At 43.6% G+C, this 17,562-nt stretch overlaps 1 protein-coding gene across 1 annotated transcript in view; it reads right to left on the bottom strand.

The window, feature by feature from the left end:
- The window catches only part of CRISPLD2 (cysteine rich secretory protein LCCL domain containing 2), a 36,211-nt gene extending 19,450 nt beyond the window's left edge, over positions 1 to 16,761 (bottom strand). The window contains exons 1-2 of the mRNA XM_063312687.1: positions 16,655 to 16,761; positions 6,259 to 6,581 (exon numbers count right to left, since the gene is read on the bottom strand). Of these exons, the coding sequence (XP_063168757.1) occupies positions 6,259 to 6,507 (249 nt within the window). The 5' untranslated portion in view covers positions 6,508 to 6,581; positions 16,655 to 16,761. The remainder of the gene's footprint in view (positions 1 to 6,258; positions 6,582 to 16,654) is intronic.
- Positions 16,762 to 17,562: the final 801 nt, after the last annotated feature.

Below are 17,562 nucleotides of genomic sequence, written 5' to 3'. Positions count from 1 at the left end.
TTTTTCCATACAGAATTTTAGTTCCCATTCCCACCCCCAATTTTCATTGATTCTACATACATAAACATAACCCTTTCAGCTCCCAGCTTTCTTTACTGACTTTATTATTATTACTTTTTCCCTAGGATCAACACAGATGTCTGCTAAACTTTGGCTGCCTCCTATTGTCGTTACTGCTATACTGGAAACACACTGAAAGTGCGAAGTGGTTTGGAGCAATTTCATTTGGGGGCTGGTAAGGTTGTGAAGAATTAACACGGTTCACATCTGGCTCCTGGGACACCCTGCCAAAAGCCAGCTGCTGAATTCATTCCCTATTCCTCCTGGAGATCCCTGCAAACATTCAGTTTTCTGCTCTTGCAACACAGGGCACAAACCGACTTCCTTGAAATGTTCCAATAAAGTGCTAGTGCCTTTTTAAGCTATTCACTGGACCCACAGAAAAGAGAAGCCCAGGACAGTCCTTGAGAGTCTTTTATCTGAAGCAAAAGAAAAAAAGGGTACCTTCACTGTTCCACCAGATGCTTAACCAAGTTGATTTAAGACTTAACCAATGCATTTGCACAACATGCGAAGCCTAGCTCAGTTGGTTTTACTTAGGATTTGGAGCACTGGTCAGGACCCTGGGCTAGAAACTGGGAGACTGTGAGTTCTAGTCCTGCCTTAGTCACAAAGCCAGCTGGGTGACCTTGGGCCAGTCACTCTCTCTCAGCCCTAGGAAGGAGGCAACGGCAAACCACTCCCAAAAAACCTTGCCAAGAAAACTGCAGGGTCTCCGAGAATCGGACACGATTGAGCAGATTAAAAGCAAAAAGGATTTGGGAAGGGGTAATTTAGCATGTTATGTGTGTGTCTAGCCTATTTGGCTGGCATATAGTTTCAAGCATTCTGTGAATCTAGAAAATGGGTCAGTTCAGTAACCACATGTCATTGCATGAATGATCTGAACCTGCAGCTGAATTTCAGCTCAGCAGTTCAAGCTGAACTCCCCTCACCCACTTTGAAGCCCCAACGGTGTCCTCTGAGAGAGGAACAGGCAAAGGGGTCACAAAAAATAACTGCTGGGCTGTTGTTTGTTGTCCCAACATCTGGAAAATTGATGTACAGTCCTTGCCCCACTCTCCCTTGTAGTGGTGCCATTAGCCCTTATTTTTTGAAACATGAATGTTCACATTAAGAAATCCTACAACTAAGATGAAGAGGACATGGAAGTCAGCTTGACTTGTATGGTTTTATTGTAATGTTAGTAAAACAAAGCCTCTAAGGCAAACCTTGGCGGCTTTAAGCTGCATGGACTTCAACTCCCAGAATTCTGGGTGTTGAAGTCCGCGCAGCTTAAAGCCGCCAAGGTTGAGCACCACTGTAAGATACACATAAAATTAGCAATGAAACATGCAACTCCTCGTTTGTCAGGGTGTTAAATTTAAAGCAGGCCTTGCTGGATCAAAGAAGTTGAGTTCTTTCTTGGCAGACTTTGAACTGAACATGGCTTCTGTTATCCAGACCATGGCACGGAGAGAGGTTGAGACCAGCCAGGAGCATACGTGGAGCATAAGTTCTCACACTTGGTTTAAGTTAGCTGAAACTAAGACTGGAAATGTTGGGCCACACAAGCCATGCTGTCACTGGCTAATTTTCCACAAGGAGCAGGTCCTGGTCTTGCAGCTTTCAAAGGGATGGAGAACCCACACCACTCCGAAAAAGAAAGGACTTAAAACTCTTTTTGCATCCTGATGGGATAGGGTTGTGATTTCTAAGCCCTGTTAGACAACCATGAATGCATTTATTTTATTTCTTCATGAGTTGACCGGGCTTATATGCCACTCCAGTTGCTGACAACTTTTATGAAGGGGGGATTATGAGCCAGCCTCAGGAGACCCCACGTAGAGCTGGTTTTTCAGCTGAATCTTGGAAGGTTCTTTTCACATGCCGTGTGATGCCCAGCAAAGGAAAAAGAAAACTGCACACCTGAGGTCAGGGCACTGAGCAAAGCCAAACACGAAGGCTGGACGAGTAAATAGACACTAACTTGAAGAGTCTTTGGCTGTAGCCCTGAGCTGGAGGGAGCCAAGAGAAACACAGTTGGCCTCCACGCTCTGCCTCGTGTTGACTTTCCAAAAAGCAGTGAGATTATTCCTGCCCGCACAAAGCATGGAAGAGGCTCTGCCCCATAGTGGAACGGGAGCTTCGCCTACCAAGATCTGTGAGCAGGGGTTGTTTGGGAATTCATGCCCCAGGAGATGGATGCACCAAGTGGGCTTCTAAAAGCACAAGAGGGAATTCTCTCCCATACGAGTTTGCCCACTTCTTTTACCATTACCAGAAAGCTGAGTGGGGATGTTGCGTCTTCCTGGAACATAATCCTAGCCAATTAAGGATGATGTCATCACCCATCCCAAAAAATCAAGGGAGCCCGAACAATTAAGAACTGTCCACCCAAGAGTAAGATGTATTAGTCTGTATGGCAGTACTGTAAAGCCAATTCAGAGTGATGTCCCTCTTTTTTCTGGCCTCCCTGTGAATAAGCAAACTGGTTCCTTCCGTGAAGAGACTCCACCTAATCAGCGTCCGAAAGAGGGGTGCTTTTGCTGCTACCATGAAACCCAATCCTCAATCCTGATTTGGGCTCAGATGTAGATTATAGTTTATAAAAGGCCATAGGGATCATCATAAAAGGGGATTCCTAAAGGGGGAACTGGACATGGAGGTTGTGGGACTGGGCCCTCCAGGGGTGTCTGTGGAGTGGGGGACGGATCAAAAAAATAAAGATGGTAGCCACAACGTTACAATTATAGCCCAACCTTCTTTGCAAGTGTTGGGATGCACATAAAAAAGGGTGGGCTTCAATTGCAGAGCTGTGGCCCCCATCTTGACTTTTTGACCCCCTCCCTGCAGTCATCTCGGGGACCTGACTTAGCTCCTTGCTTCTTTCCTCAATCAGTAAAAGTAAACCTATAGGTCAAAATAATGAAGTAAGTTCACGTTTTGAGGGAGATGGACGGTGACAAAATTTGAAAAATAAATAAATATTTTAAAAATATATATATATGTTAGCTTAGATTCACTCAAGGTCCTCTAACCTGATGGTAGAAAATCAACTTCACTCCCTGGATTCAGTCCTTAGATAGCTACAAAGTTCCCTGCTTAAGACTTTGAATTCCTGGAATAATTGGATCCAATAGTTTGACTCGGAGCAAGCCATACATGAATGTAGGCAGGTATAATCAATCTTAGCTCGGCAGGATCCCTCCTTTAGATTTAGAATGGATCTGGTACCTTGTACAGGCATAGAAAACATTCTGTTCTTTCCTTATAGACACACCCGCCCTGCTTGGTTGCATTCTCACATAGAATGAACTTCTGCCTTTGCATGAAATCACCTTTAATTCATATTTATTGGTGTCTGGGAAAGTGGCTGCATGTCGGAAGAATGTTCCATTGAAAGCCTTTGGATGGTCACGTCAACATGTTACGTTTTTTTTTTAAAAAATCACCAGGAACAACACATACAAACTTTTGAGAAAGGATTTCTACATTCTTCTCTTACTGACAAACCTAGAATGATAAATAGCAAATGACTGGGAATATTATGAAGCTGGAAGTATGTGGGGGTTTTTTTCGCCTCTCTAGATTTTTAAGTTGCTGTTTGTAAAGGAGCAATTTTTATAGTAGAATGTTCTCCATAACTTTGCCATTTTTCCATTCCCATAAGAATGAGGGATCAGTATCATCTCACAGGCTTCCCTGGTTAACTGGGCAGAGGGAAAATGATGAAGAAAATGATGATAGATATATTAGCAACACAGGCAGTTGTTTTCTTTTACTCAAAACCATTGGGCCATCTAATAATCAGTCTCATTGACACTTATTGATAATGACTTTCCAGGATTTCAAATCAGAGCTTTTCCCATCTGGAGATGCGCAGATTAAACTTTGCACTTCCTGTATGCAAAGCAGTTGCTGTATCAGTCAGCTGAATGTCTTCCCACTGAAGCAAGAGAAATGCATTCTATCAGCTGAGGAACAGTTCAAGCTTTCTGGACATCTTTGCTTTGGAGAGACCAGCCCTGGGTTCTGAGCACTCAGTGCTGAGGTTTTTCCTATGTATTTGTGACAGGACAATCTTCTCAATCAAAAATCAGTCTTGCTGGGGCCAGTGAGACTTACTATCAGGAAATTACATGCATAGGATGACAGGATTGCAGAGCAAGCCAATGTCACATTGTAGAGAGCTCCATGATGGAACTTCCAGGAATCCAAAACTTTATTAGCGTAAGTTGTGAAGGATAGGTGGAAAAGAGAAGTGGAACCATTTCACCTTTTCCACAAAAGAACACAAGGTAACAAACATCTAACAAAGGGTTCCTCCCCATCCTGCATTATCAATACAACAATCCTCTAAGGAACTGAGATATGAGATTATAAGATGAGATATGGTGACTGGTGCAAGATTACCCACTGATTTGCAGAACAACAGGAAACCAAACTGCAGCCCTCAGTTCTTAACACCCCTGTACCAACCAACTGCTTTCATAGTTTCTGTATTTTACCACTCCTAATGCATTGACAAGGATTGACAGTCTATCATGAAAGCCTGTAAAATGCAACCTGGAAATCCTTATTCCTTTTCACAGTTTGCTCTTTTGTGCTGCACAGTCTCCTTTGAACACAAAGTTAATTGCTCAAAATGTAATAATGTAATAAAATACAGACTCTATTATAACAATAGCTTTGAAAATCAGACCCTGTGATAGTGGGAAAATGCTAGGAAGAAGACGACTATTATAACAACAGCTTTGTTGAAGGAGCGGTATTGAGAAGAGGGATTTGAACCTGAATCTTGTCCAGGACTCAGTCTTATCACTAGACTCCACTGATTCTGGATCTGTGCAGACACTAGTTACTACTTACCTACTTCCCACCTGGAATTCAGAGGGAGAAAGTTAAGACTAAGGATAACCTTCACTCTCTTACTGGCCCTGCTTGGCCCTGCCCTGGATTCTGCCTCCTGGTCCTGCAAGATCACAACAGAACCCCAGGAAGGTATTTTCATAAGGAGCAACACTGAGTGTTCAACCCTAGAAAGGCTAATTTTTGGACTGACCCGACCTACAGATGGTTCCTTTCCAGCTGAAATGACTCAAGAATCTGCAATCTGAGTTGGCTTTAGGAAATACTTAGAGGAAAAAATCCGTGTACTGGAATTTATAACGGGCTTGTCTTCTCAGATGAGAGCAGAATGAGGTTAGTCTCTAGGTGCCCTTGATAGATGGAATTGCACATCATGATTCACAAGCATCTTTCCTTTGTTCTCATCGTAAAATGAAGCAAAGGTGCTACCTAGTTGGAGGGGCACTTAGGTAACAGACCCTCAACATATCCCTAACCCTAACCCTAACCCTAACCTCTTGGCATTCCACCCACATTTTTTCTCCCTCCTCAACTTTTTTTCTCTCTCCTCACCTCTTAACTTTTAAAAAAGTTTAGGTACAGCAGGACAAATTGTAACTGTGTCTGGCATTTTCATTTCTTTTGGGCATGAGAGATGCATGAAGTACCCAATTTGGGGATTCTCCAGGAAATGGTGCTCTTAGCCCGTGACTGGTTCTGCAACCTAGCAGCAGCAATGCCTTCCCCTCTCCACCAAAGAATCCTGATGTGACAATATTAGCAATTTCCATATTTTTGCTTTGGAACAGCCACTCTTCATTACTTAATTTTATACTCAATTAAAGCAGCGTATCTCTCCATCATGTAAGGTTCTAATTTGTTCACAAAGTGTCCACCAAGTCCCATGCACTTCTGCTGTAGATGGTGGTCTTCCCACAGATAGAGGGACCCAGAGTGCTGTATGGGGTTCCAAAGATGGGCTGAGCAAACTCACCAGTACATTTCTGGCCATGTAGGAGAAATGCATCCATCGCTCTGTCTGTCTATCTGCTGTCTGTCATCATCTATCTATCTTATTTATTATACTGTCAGCTGTTGAGGTCTCCTGTTAATTTACAGTAAAACCAAACAAAGATTAAAACTAGAGATATTAAAACCAATTAAAGACAATGATTAGAAACCATGAAAATCAGTGATTAAGGCTTGGGTGTTCTCATCCCCAATTCACCATTCCAACTTCATCTGTGTTTGTCTTTCTTGCTCCATCTTCTGCTACTGAATTTTACCAGACTGCTGTATGGAACATGTGTATGACTGATCGGCAAGGCTTATACGCATTAAGCAACTTTACTCAGTATTTGGACTCACCAAGTATTCCATGTTGGATGCTGATGGATAGACTTCACCTCTCAATTTATTGTGAAGCACCAGAATCTCTTCTTGGTCTGTCTGGGAAATTGATCTCTTGGCCCTTGAGTGGGGTTGCCCACTCTGGTATTGATTAAGGATGCTTTCCAAATGGGTGGCATTGGGCAAGAAAAAACAGTGGATGCCATGAGCCAGGAAGAGGAAGAGAGATGGTATGATGACCCAAGGAACAGTAGGACTTCTTGCCATTTTCTACTTGGTGGAAATGAGATGAGTGCAACCACTGCTCTTCCAAGGAAACACTTCTGCAGTGTTCTATAGATCTACAATGCAAGAGGAAGAATGGAGAAAAGGTGATTATTTTGAATCCTAAACCGAGCAAGCTTTTTAACCTAGGAATGGTGTTCCTTCAAGTTTGTTCATGTTCTCTACTCACTCTAATAAAATGCAAACAGCAATACTGTATTTCAGGAAGATTAGTCTATAGTTCGACGTATCTGGGAGACTGAGACAACAGATAGAAGATTCAGATTTTTCTTGAACAAATATGGAACCTTAATCTCCATAATATCTTTCACAGGCAAGCAGGAAAGAAGGGACTGAATGGTCTAGAGTCCAGCACAAAAGGAAGAGGACACATTAGGCCTATACTCAGTTTAAGCCCTTGAATAATCTTAGTCTCGAAGATGTTGGGCTGCAAGCAGCCACCGACTGGAGAATAACGTTGCTAAATACTGTGCCCCCAGAATCCCAGCTTAATGGCACACTAGACTTTCCCAAATAGCAAGTTAGAAGAGGTCAGCTCTGAACTATGAGCTGTTCCTTCTTGGCAGCAAAGAACAGAGCTGTGTGCCAGCGCAGCACCCTGGAATCTGTGGCTGCATACGCAAAATGTCACCAGAAATTTCAGAACTGTTGAGAATCCATCTGAAGAAGGCACGTCATGGCTCTCTCCACAAGTTTATTTATAGGCTTTTTTGTGGAGGAAAAAAAAGAAATCCCTGCCTTCTGGGCTAAAGTGATATTTCAGCCCCCTTCCCCCATCTTGTACCTCCAGAAATAGTGGAATTATCTCCCAGCCATCATGCTTGGGACTTCAATCCCCACCATGTGATTGGAGATGATGGGTGTTGAGGTTCCATTTGTCTCCAGTGCAGTGGGTGGAACCCAGGGAAAATCAGGGATGTTGGCACAGGGCTTCTACTTCAAGCAAACATCTTCAAAGCATTAATCCTAGCTTTTTGGTGAGGGCTCTACAGTTTTCAAGCCCCATTCATACAGCATCAGAATCTGTCTTTGATTTCTCCAAAGCTTTTCTTCCCCTTCTCAAGGATGCTTCAGGTGTTAGACATTCTTGGGGTGGCATTTCTGAGCTAATAGCCTTTTGAGATGTGGTATAGATTTCTGGTTCGGTTTGATAGACATTGCTTTTAGTCCCTCTGCAGCAGGCACAAGTGACACATGTAAAAAAAGGGGCAAGGCCCCATTCACACAGCTGTGGCCACCATCTTGAGCTTTTTTACACACTCCCCTGCCCATTCCCATTCCCCCACCCCCCATGAATGCCTCTGCAGCCTTCCCACATCCTACTTGGAAAAAGGCAGTTGGGAATAATTCCCTCCTCTTTTAATGAAAGTATGATTAGTCACTTGGAACACGGGGGTAGAGAAATACATTCTAAATAAAGACATGATCAGCCAAGGAAGATGCAAGCTTGCCAGGAGAATAGACACTCATATTCTCCTCTTCGTGACCACCCTCCAATTAATATAAGAAACAAAATCCCATGTAGCATTTACATGCAGTTCACTGAAATGTTCTTAGTTCTTGCGGGGTGGGGTGGGGGAATAAAATTTATCTTCCATCAAGTTGAGTGGAAATAGTTGAGGAACAGTTTTCAGCACAGCATTCATCTCTGCGCAGTGTCCAAGCCAGGGCAAAGGACTGCCATGGATTATAGCAACCAAGCTGAACATACAACCAATGTGTGATCTCATGGAGGGGACTTGCTTTATAGAAAGAGGGCACTTTTCAGTCACTGTGAATGTTTTCAAGAACACTTCGGTTCGATTTTGGCTAAGACCCATAAATCACATTGTGAGAGAAATCCCCAAATCTTGCTGAATCTTCATCTTTCCCAGACCTGAGCAACAAATTCAAATTACTTTTTCTGTGCAGCAATTAGATTTTTTTCTCCCCAGCTGGCTGAGAACATTTTCAATATGAAGATAGTTTTGTTTTAAAGCTCAGCCTTTCCCAGCTGGCTGGTTATGATCAAGACTGGCACTTTTGTACATTCAAAGCAAACATGAGCAAGAAACATTTCGTACTAAGCGACGTATTTAAAACACCAGGACATTTTTTTAAATTCCTCCCCCCTCCTGATCCCCCTTGAGTAAACCTCCTTAAAAGTGGTTCCCTTAGAGGGCCTCCTGGTTTCTGAGCTCTGTGTGGCAACTTCAAGCATCACTCCCATTGATTGTCTCCAAAATCCAAGTGCTGAAGATAAATCTAGGCAGTTAGTATTTCATCTTCCCCAAACTATATGGCCTAGTTTCCCGAATGATGACTTCAGAATTCTAGGGACAAATATTGTCTTAACCTCATTTTTTTAAAACATTAGTTCTGTTCCCTTCTGTGCCCCCCCTCTCTCTTTTGTTCTTCTAAACTCTCCTCCTCCTGGGCTGTTCACCCGAAATCTTCCCATCCCCCAGCCTCCCTCCCAGCAAGAGGCAAACTTGCTGTGGCTAACCTCAAGCCACTCCATTTGTAGACAGTCTGACCCACTTTGGAGGAACAATTCTTACTTTCAGAGTAAGGGGGTTATAAATAGATACTCTTCTGTAAGACACCCACAATGCTGCCTTTTAGCCTAACCTGCTTGCAAGAGTACCCTGCTTTTAGATAGATAGATGATAGACAGATGATAGATAGATAGATAGATAGATAGATAGATAGATAGATAGATAGATAGATGATTGATAGATCATAGGTAAAGGTAAAGGTTTCCCTTGACATTAAGTCCAGCCGTGTCCGACTCTAGGGGGCGGTGCTCGTTTCCGTTTCAAAGCCGAAGAGTTGGCGTTTGTCCGTAGACATTTCCGCAGTCATGTGGCTGGCATGACTACACGGAACGCCATTACCTGCCCGCCGAAGCGGTACCTATTAATCTACTCACATTTGCATATTTTCGAACTGCTAGGTTGGCAGGAGCTGGGAATAGCAAAGGGAGCTCACCCCGTCACGCGGATTCGAACCGCCAACCTTCCGATCAGCAAGCTCAGCAGCTCAGCGGTTTAACCCGCAGCGCCACCGCATCCCTTTTGATAGATCATACACATACATATATACATACACATGCACTGCACAAGTACATGTGTTTTTGGAAATTAGGTTTTTAATGCCTTCTTAAAAGCCAATAGGGTCCAGAGCAGGGTTTCTCCACCAGGGTTCCTTGGCACCCGCGGGTTCTGCAAGAGGTCCCTAGGGGTTCCCTGGGAGATCATTATTTATTTAACAAAATACTTCAAATTTGGACAACATCACATTGAAGAGGTTTCATTCTTTACTTTTAGTTTAAGAACACTGTTCATGCATAGATACAAGTCTACAGGTGAAACGAATAGAATAATTTTGTAACATCTGGCCTATCTTTGAGCCTAAATGTGCAGGGGTTCCCCCAGGCCTGAAAAATATTTCAAGGGTTCCTCCAGGGTCAAAAAGTTGAGAAAGGCTGGTCCAGAGCAACCATATATCAGGGGCAGACCATTCCAGAAAACAGGCACCGCAGTGGGAAAGTTATGTAACTGATGGAGCATACAACCAGCACAGAATTGTTTTTCTCCCTCTTTCCCAGATCAGAGATATTTCTGATCCATGATCTACATCCAACCTGGTGAACCAATGCAAGGATAGAAGCCATCTTCTTAATTTCTCATAATGCTTCAGAGCAAATGTTATGTTAGCAGTATCATGGAGCACTGATATGGCAGTCCCCTGACACCACCTGATAAGCCTGTTTGAGATCTGCTAAGGAAGGGAGAGTTCAAACATCAGGCTTCAGAGGGCCCTTGCAGAAGAAAACTTTTAGGAAAATGGAAGGCAGATTTCAGCTCCTTTTCTTTTCCAGAGTTGGGATGAGTCCCTCCTTGGCATCAAGCTCAGTTAAACCTCTCAGGAGGAGGAAGTGTCTCTTACCAAAGAGATGCAGTTGAAATGAGCTTCCTTCCATGTGATGACATCTGCCGGGTGGACCAATTTCAAGCAGCCTCCAGATGGAAACCATAACTGTCAAAGCAGTAAGACTCAGAAAGACAATCCGCTCTCCATTAGTGAGCACTCAGTGACTAGCCATTTCCTGAGTGCGTAATTTACAAAATGCATCAAATGCCATGCTGACCAAGGGAATCGTTTGGGCCCAACTAATAAAAGTCAGGGGAAGAACAGTTGTAAACACTGGGGTCAGCCAGGACGTCTGCAGGTTTCATTCTCTGTTCTCATCCAGTACCCTGTCACTGACAGTGGTCAAAACCAGATGTTTTGGCCACAAGATGATTTAAATGAAAGGGTGGGATTACTTGCCAAGCAAACGTTGCTTTGTCAGCCAGGCTCACATTCCTTGGCATAGCCAATAGTCCAAAGGATCAGGGGATCAAATTAAGGTCACTGTGTGGGCTTTTTCATTGTTAGAACCAAAGTCGTGGATTTCTTTTCCTAGCCTTTGATCCAAGCAAATTCCTCCCATGTGACCTGTAGCTCCACCCCTTTCCTATGGTATACTCAATCTCCTAGGTCTTAACTGGACACTGGCAAATGCTTACATGCATCCGCATGTCCAGCTGCTGAACCGGAAATGATGGGTGGAATATTCCTATAAACCATGGTGTCTAATCTTAAAACTGAGCCAGCACAGGACTACTTATGCCTGATGCACCTCCTAAGGAAAAGACAACCACCACCAAGGTTTGTAGAATTGGATGGGTCTTCCCTTACAAAACTGCTCTTGGGCATTGCAATGACTTGCAGTAGAGAATCCTATGGATTGACAGTCCTCTGCGTGAAGAATGACTTTAGTTTGTTGGAGCTGAATCTCTGCAATTGAACTTCACTAGTGGGGCCCTGGGAAGCACATACACATATCAGCCTGCCAACTTATTTCAACCTGGCATGGAAGGAATCACTTGCTCTTTATGCAGCTTAAGATAACACCACTGACTAGCCTCAAGCTGGGATTTGGACCACTGCCTTCCATCTCATGATAAAAGAGAGCAGGCACTGAGTGCTCTTGGCTCCCAATTCTGCAGGAATGTCTGTTGCAGAGAAGTGCAAGATTCCATGATGCTGTTAGTTTCTAGGTCACCGAGCCCCAGCAGGGCTTCTGTTTTGCCAGATATGTAGCACAATACAGGGTCATGCACTCAGCGTACCTAAATTGAGTCCCCATTTGCTGCATCATGTTGGACGCCCTGCATGATGTGTGTGGTTGGCCCAAGAATTACAGACATACTTAGAAGGACAATCTCCTCAAAATTCAGTCATCAGGTGAATGACATTCCAAGCTCTGTTGCACTTCCTTATTTCTTGCCAAGAACAGCCAATGGACAGTTCAAGACTGCCCAGAAACTCAGGAGATTTAATTGTACCAAATCAGACTATTGACCCATCAAGCTCAGCAAAGTCTACTCCAGTCTATTGGCAGTCCTTCAATTGCATAGGACTATGTCAACTTTGTTCACTTAGATGGCATCCTACTACACTATAGGGCAATTGAAACTTGATTCAGGGCACCCAAATCTGAGTGCCAGGCAGGGCCAATATTGGTGGATGGAATCACTGGGTCTTCTGCCAAAATCCCTGTTTTGTTTTGGCAAGGGCCCCCACTGGTAATTCTGTCCTCTTCCAGCTTTTCTTCGTTTTCTTCTGCAAAGAACATTCAGGAATGAAGAGAAGCCCCTCACTTCAGTCTTTTCCTCTATGTGGATTAAGCCCAGAAAAAGAGGTCAAATCGACAGTAACCATCGTCAAAGGAATGGTGGGAATCTCTTGTTCAAAAGTGCTGCAGAACCTATGGCCAGAAACACCTCTAGTGTTTGCACAGATCATTCGTAGACTTTGTTGTTGTTTATTTGTTTAGTCGCTTCCGACTCTTCGTGACTTCATGGACCAGCCCACGCCAGAGCTTCCTGTCGGTCGTCAACACCCCCAGCTCCCCCAGGGATGAGTCCGTCACCTCTAGAATATCATCCACCCACCTTGCCCTTGGTCGGCCCCTCTTCCTTTTGCCCTCCACTCTCCCCAGCATCAGCATCTTCTCCAGGGTGTCCTGTCTTCTCATTATGTGGCCAAAGTATTTCAGTTTTGCCTTTAAGATCGTTCCCTCATCTCTTTTTTTAAAAAATCCAACAAAAGTGTTGTTTAATTGGGAATTTAGAAAAATGGACCTTAAGTTCCTTCTGAAGGAACATGCTGCCATCTAGTCCAGCTGAAGAAACTTTGTTTTTGTTTTAAAGCAGGAGGTGGGGGAGGGGAGGGCTGGAAAGGAAGAAAGCATCACTGCATTCACCTCCCTACAAATCCATCCGGCGCATGCTACAGATGCTCTCTCAACATCTGGGACGATCAGAAATCCATGAATCAACAGGAAAAAAAAAAGTCTTCTGATGCACACATGGGACTCAAGTGGAAAACTCATCAAGAAGGTTGGGAAATCCTTTCTGTGGTCAATACATGCTGAAGTTCTATTCCATTTGGAAATCAAAGGATATCTTCCTTGGAAATCTCAAGGAAGTTTTGGGCTCCTCTACTTCTCCAGCAACTCCATCTGGCAGTAAGCAGGTAACAAGCCTCGAACAACATTTGGGGGGTTGAATGGGAGGAACAAAAACATTTCAGAGAGATTTGTTAGCGGATGTGATCATCTGTTCTTGGCTAGAACAGGCAGAGGAGACAGAAAGTGCTAAGAAACATATGATGGGCTTCATATGCTGGCCTTTGACCATAATAAAATAAAGATTTGTTTATGATGGGCTTCTTGTTTATAAGTCACCAGCATAGGAAGGGAAAGAATTCCATGACATAGCCTGCAGTTTGCTACCAAAGGATCCCTGTTAAATTGGCAAATCCAGAAAGAGTTATCTTCTAGATCTGCCCTTGGTGAGTGTAGACAGCAGTGAGTCTGGATGGACAACAAAACCTGATTTCATTTGTAAGACCTTCCTCTGTTCTTGATCTTATCTAAGCAGATCAATCAGTTGTAATTAAAGAAATGTACAGTTTTGGTCTATTAACTTTAACAGTTGCTTATCTGTTTGTTTAATCAGTGATGTCATCAAAGTAATCAAACCCCCGGTGATGCAGACACCATCAGGTCATGACCCTAACTCCTAACCGGATATGATGTGCACACCTCCACCCCACGTGATGCTGGAGTCACAAGGTCACAACACCTACCACTCATGCCAAGTTGAACCTAAGCCCATCAAGGAAAGGGTGACAGTCAGCCCTAGGGTGTGTGATTAGCTTAACCCCAAACCTAGCCCAAACCCTATGTGGATTCAAACCAAAATTAAGTAAAGTGAATAATTAACAGAACCCTAGGACACACTGTATTTGGGAAGCTGACCCCATTTTGTGCATTTTGAAATAAATAATAGCCTAACAATGCTTTTAATGTTTGTGGAGTTTTAAAATCAGCGCCCTGAAAGCAGGAAAAGGCGTTCCTAAAATGCACCACAGCCCCCTTTTCTAAAAGGTTTTATTTCTATGCAGGTTTAAAATCACTCCCTCCAATGCTGGAAAAAAGAACTTTTTAAACCACAGCAGCCCCAGAGTGATTAACTTAACCCTAACCCCAGCCCTAATCCTATATGGAGTTAGGTAAGGCCTAGGTGAGGTGAAAACCACAGACAGCTTCACCTTTTGTAAAAGTTAAAGAAACATCATTTGCAAATTGTAACCTGAAAATGCGCATCCACACACACACACACGTTTGCAAATGTAACTGAGAACACAAATATACACTAATAATACATAAGCATTTTGAAGCATGACCTTAATAAAGTTTTACATGGAAGTTTAGAATTCCCAAAATGAATGGCTTACGTTTCTCTATCTCTGTCTCACACACATACAATTTTTGTCTCACACACATACAATTTTTGCCAAAAGGCAATCTGCTCAGGGCTGTAGCTTCAATTTTCTTTTAGCACTTAACATATTTCAATTGTTGGGCTACCTTCTATAACTTTTCCTTTGCTTCAGATCTGCTCCAACCATAAAATACTTGCAATGGTATGTGGGAAAGACCTTGGGAGACTGGGCAAAGAGATGCTGCTGAGGGACCGGTCAGAAAAGAGACAGCATAGCCCAGAGCTGGATAGTGGGTGGGGCAAGAGGCTCAGAAGGGACCCTCCCCAGTTTCTCAGGCTGTAAAGGAGACAGCAGGAGTTCTGTCCTTTCAGATTTGCAGGATTCTGTTAATGCAGCTTTACAGTAATGGAGATATAGTTCATCTGGTCGTGTTTTCTATCTGGTCTACCTAGTAAGGCTGACAATACTTCAACCATATTGAATGAAAGTTGCAATTACTGAGCATGTGTAACTCCCACTGAATGGCATAGGCTTTCTGTGTAAGTAAATTAGTATAGGATTAGGCCAATGCAGAGCACTTGCATGACTGTTCAGATGGAATTCTCATGAAGTTCAACAGATCTTACTATCAGGCAAAGTTGTATAGGACCACAGCAAAATCACGTGATCCTGTGCAAGCCTGCACAAAATACATCAGTCCCACTGAGGCTGATTTCTAACAGGACTTGCTCTCATAGAAGACAGCTTAGCTTCAGAGGTTAACAGGTTTCCCATCATTCCTATTGGGAATTATTTTATTGTTCGGTTTTTATTCCACCTTTCCCTTAGGATCTCAAGAGAGTGTAAGTAGCATTCCCTCCTCCAATTTAATTCCCACAAGGTTGACTGGGCTGACAAAAAGTGACCCCTGGTGAACCACTGAGCATCCACGGCTGCACATGGACTTGAACATATCAATCAATGAAACAGGATGAGTTAAAGGGGACAGACAGATCAAGTACTATGTCAATGCCAGATCTATACAATGCATCCAATCATAGAGACCTAGGGAAATACAGATGTTTTCCCCAGCTTTTAAGATAGAGTTTCCTTCACAATGTAGACTGTAGCTATTGAGTTACATTTAAACTTCATTCCACATTTAGATAGGCAAATATCAAGTGTTAAAACCTTTATTTACACCCCAGTATCTCTTTTGAGAGGGAAGGCACAGGGATTGAACTGCCAAGAAACCTGTTCTCTCTTTCCCCTTCATCCACAGAAGGGCCTTTTATAAAAGGAATGATCCAGGAATCATCAAGGTGTCTGTAGTGAATCAAGAGTAATTCATGGGGAAGGTAGGCAAGGAATGGTCTTAGATAATGAAGGGGAAATCAGATGAATGCCCGTGTAAATTGAGGCTAAACATCTTGGGTAACAAAGAGAAAACTTGGTATAATGTTTCTATGATGAATATATGTGTAATGATATTTTTTAAAACAGAAGGAGAGAGACAAAGCAAGCTGTTTTCCCCGTTGAAGAAGGAGATTGGAGAGATTAAAATGACCATGAAGACTGGCGATACTATACTATGTTCTGCATCAAACTGGGCACAAATGGGTCCATTCCATCAAACCAAGTAGGCAACGTTCTAATCTAATAAACAGTCTAATCTAATAAACAAAAAATACAGAAAGATACATACATTATCAAAAGAAAAACATGACAGGTGCTTTAAAAAGTGAGAAAAATGTAACAGAAAAAAGTAAAATAAAAATACGGAATATAATATTTTTTATTTTATATTTGCCCTGCGGCAACCTGGTATTTGTGAACAAGTCAGCCCCACTCTTTCGGCTGGCTGAAGAGGGGGACAGGAAGAGGCTTCACCGGAGGACTGAATTAACCTATTTTCTGGGTGTGCCCTGCTAATCATAAAGCATGCAAACCAGCCAGTTTTGCACCAAGCCAAACGAAGGAAAGAAACTCTGAGCGAAGTTAAAACTGTCTGGAAGTTGTGTGGCCGCAGACCCTCGCTTTGTACCTGGCCTGGTTAAGCCAGTGGCAATCCAGCTATAGAAGCAAGCACGCTCTTGAATCTTGCGCAGGATTCTAAAAAAGCGAACTCCTAATTTTCTATTCCCAAACCCGATCCCTTGCCTGCTTTTCCCTCCGCGTTTGAGGGAGGGAGGGAGGGAGGGAGGGAGAGATGCATCGAAAAGCATTCCCCTCGAAGGCTCAACTTCGAATGTTTATACCGTAGGAAACTGCAAATCTGGCTTGAGATAAGTAGCTACATCCGGCAAGAGGAATCGAATGGGGCGCTTACCTCTGCAAAGAGCAAATGAAAAAACAAAACTAAACTCGGCTTTATGGGATCCTGGGATTCCGCTGGGCGAAAGAAATGCGGGTCCGCGTCTCTGGTCCACGGGGGAGAAGGGGCGGGCGAGAGGCGCAAAGTCTCCCGCTCTCTGCAGATCTCCGGCCAAGGACTGCAGAGGATCGCCGACGCTTTCGCCTTTATATAACCCTCTTCCCGCTGCTTCCCACCCCTTTTTTCATCAGATCTCCCTCGAGGCAAGCCAAGGGGTCGAGGATTCCGAGTCGTCCTCGGGAGATGCGTTTCCTTAACCCTTCCCCTCCCTCCCGCTTTAAAATTTCTGCCAGGAAAGGAAGGCTTCCGACGAAACTGGACCCCTGGAGCAGGGCAGGCTGAAATATCGCACGCGGGTGAAAGGAAAGATCCAGCAGATGAGAGAGAGCCGATTCTTACGTTTTATTTTATTCATGGTTTTACTTCTGCCTCCATCCACTTTTCTTCTTTTGTCTCTCCGGCACCCCGAAGTTCCAAGCCAAGATAGCAAATAGCAATGCGGAGTGAAACTGTAATTAGCAAGCCTACCAGGAAACTGACAAAGAGTGATGTTGGGGTGGCAGAACAAAGAAAGGAAAATTTCTTGAAATCGGGGGTGGGGGGTGGAGAAGAGATTTCCGGAGAGGCTTTTTTTTTTCCTTGAGAAAGAACAAAACACAGAGCCTGCAAAGGCAACCTTAATGAGGGGTTGCCCTGTGCTCAGGGATCTCCTCAGTGGCTTCCCATGTCTGCACAGATTGTTTAGACCAGAGTTTCTCAAGCTTGGCAACTTTAAGCTGTGTGGACTTCAACTGCCAGAATTCCCCAGCCAGCAAGCTATTCTGGGAGTTGAAGACCACACATCTTAAAGTTGCCAAGCTTGA

The sequence above is a fragment of the Candoia aspera genome, chromosome 11 (assembly GCF_035149785.1).
Source record: "Candoia aspera isolate rCanAsp1 chromosome 11, rCanAsp1.hap2, whole genome shotgun sequence".
In the NCBI taxonomy this organism is placed as follows: Eukaryota; Metazoa; Chordata; class Lepidosauria; order Squamata; family Boidae; genus Candoia; species Candoia aspera.
The sequence above is the reverse complement of the archived record's forward strand: the minus strand, read 5'-3'. Positions and strand labels throughout refer to the sequence as shown.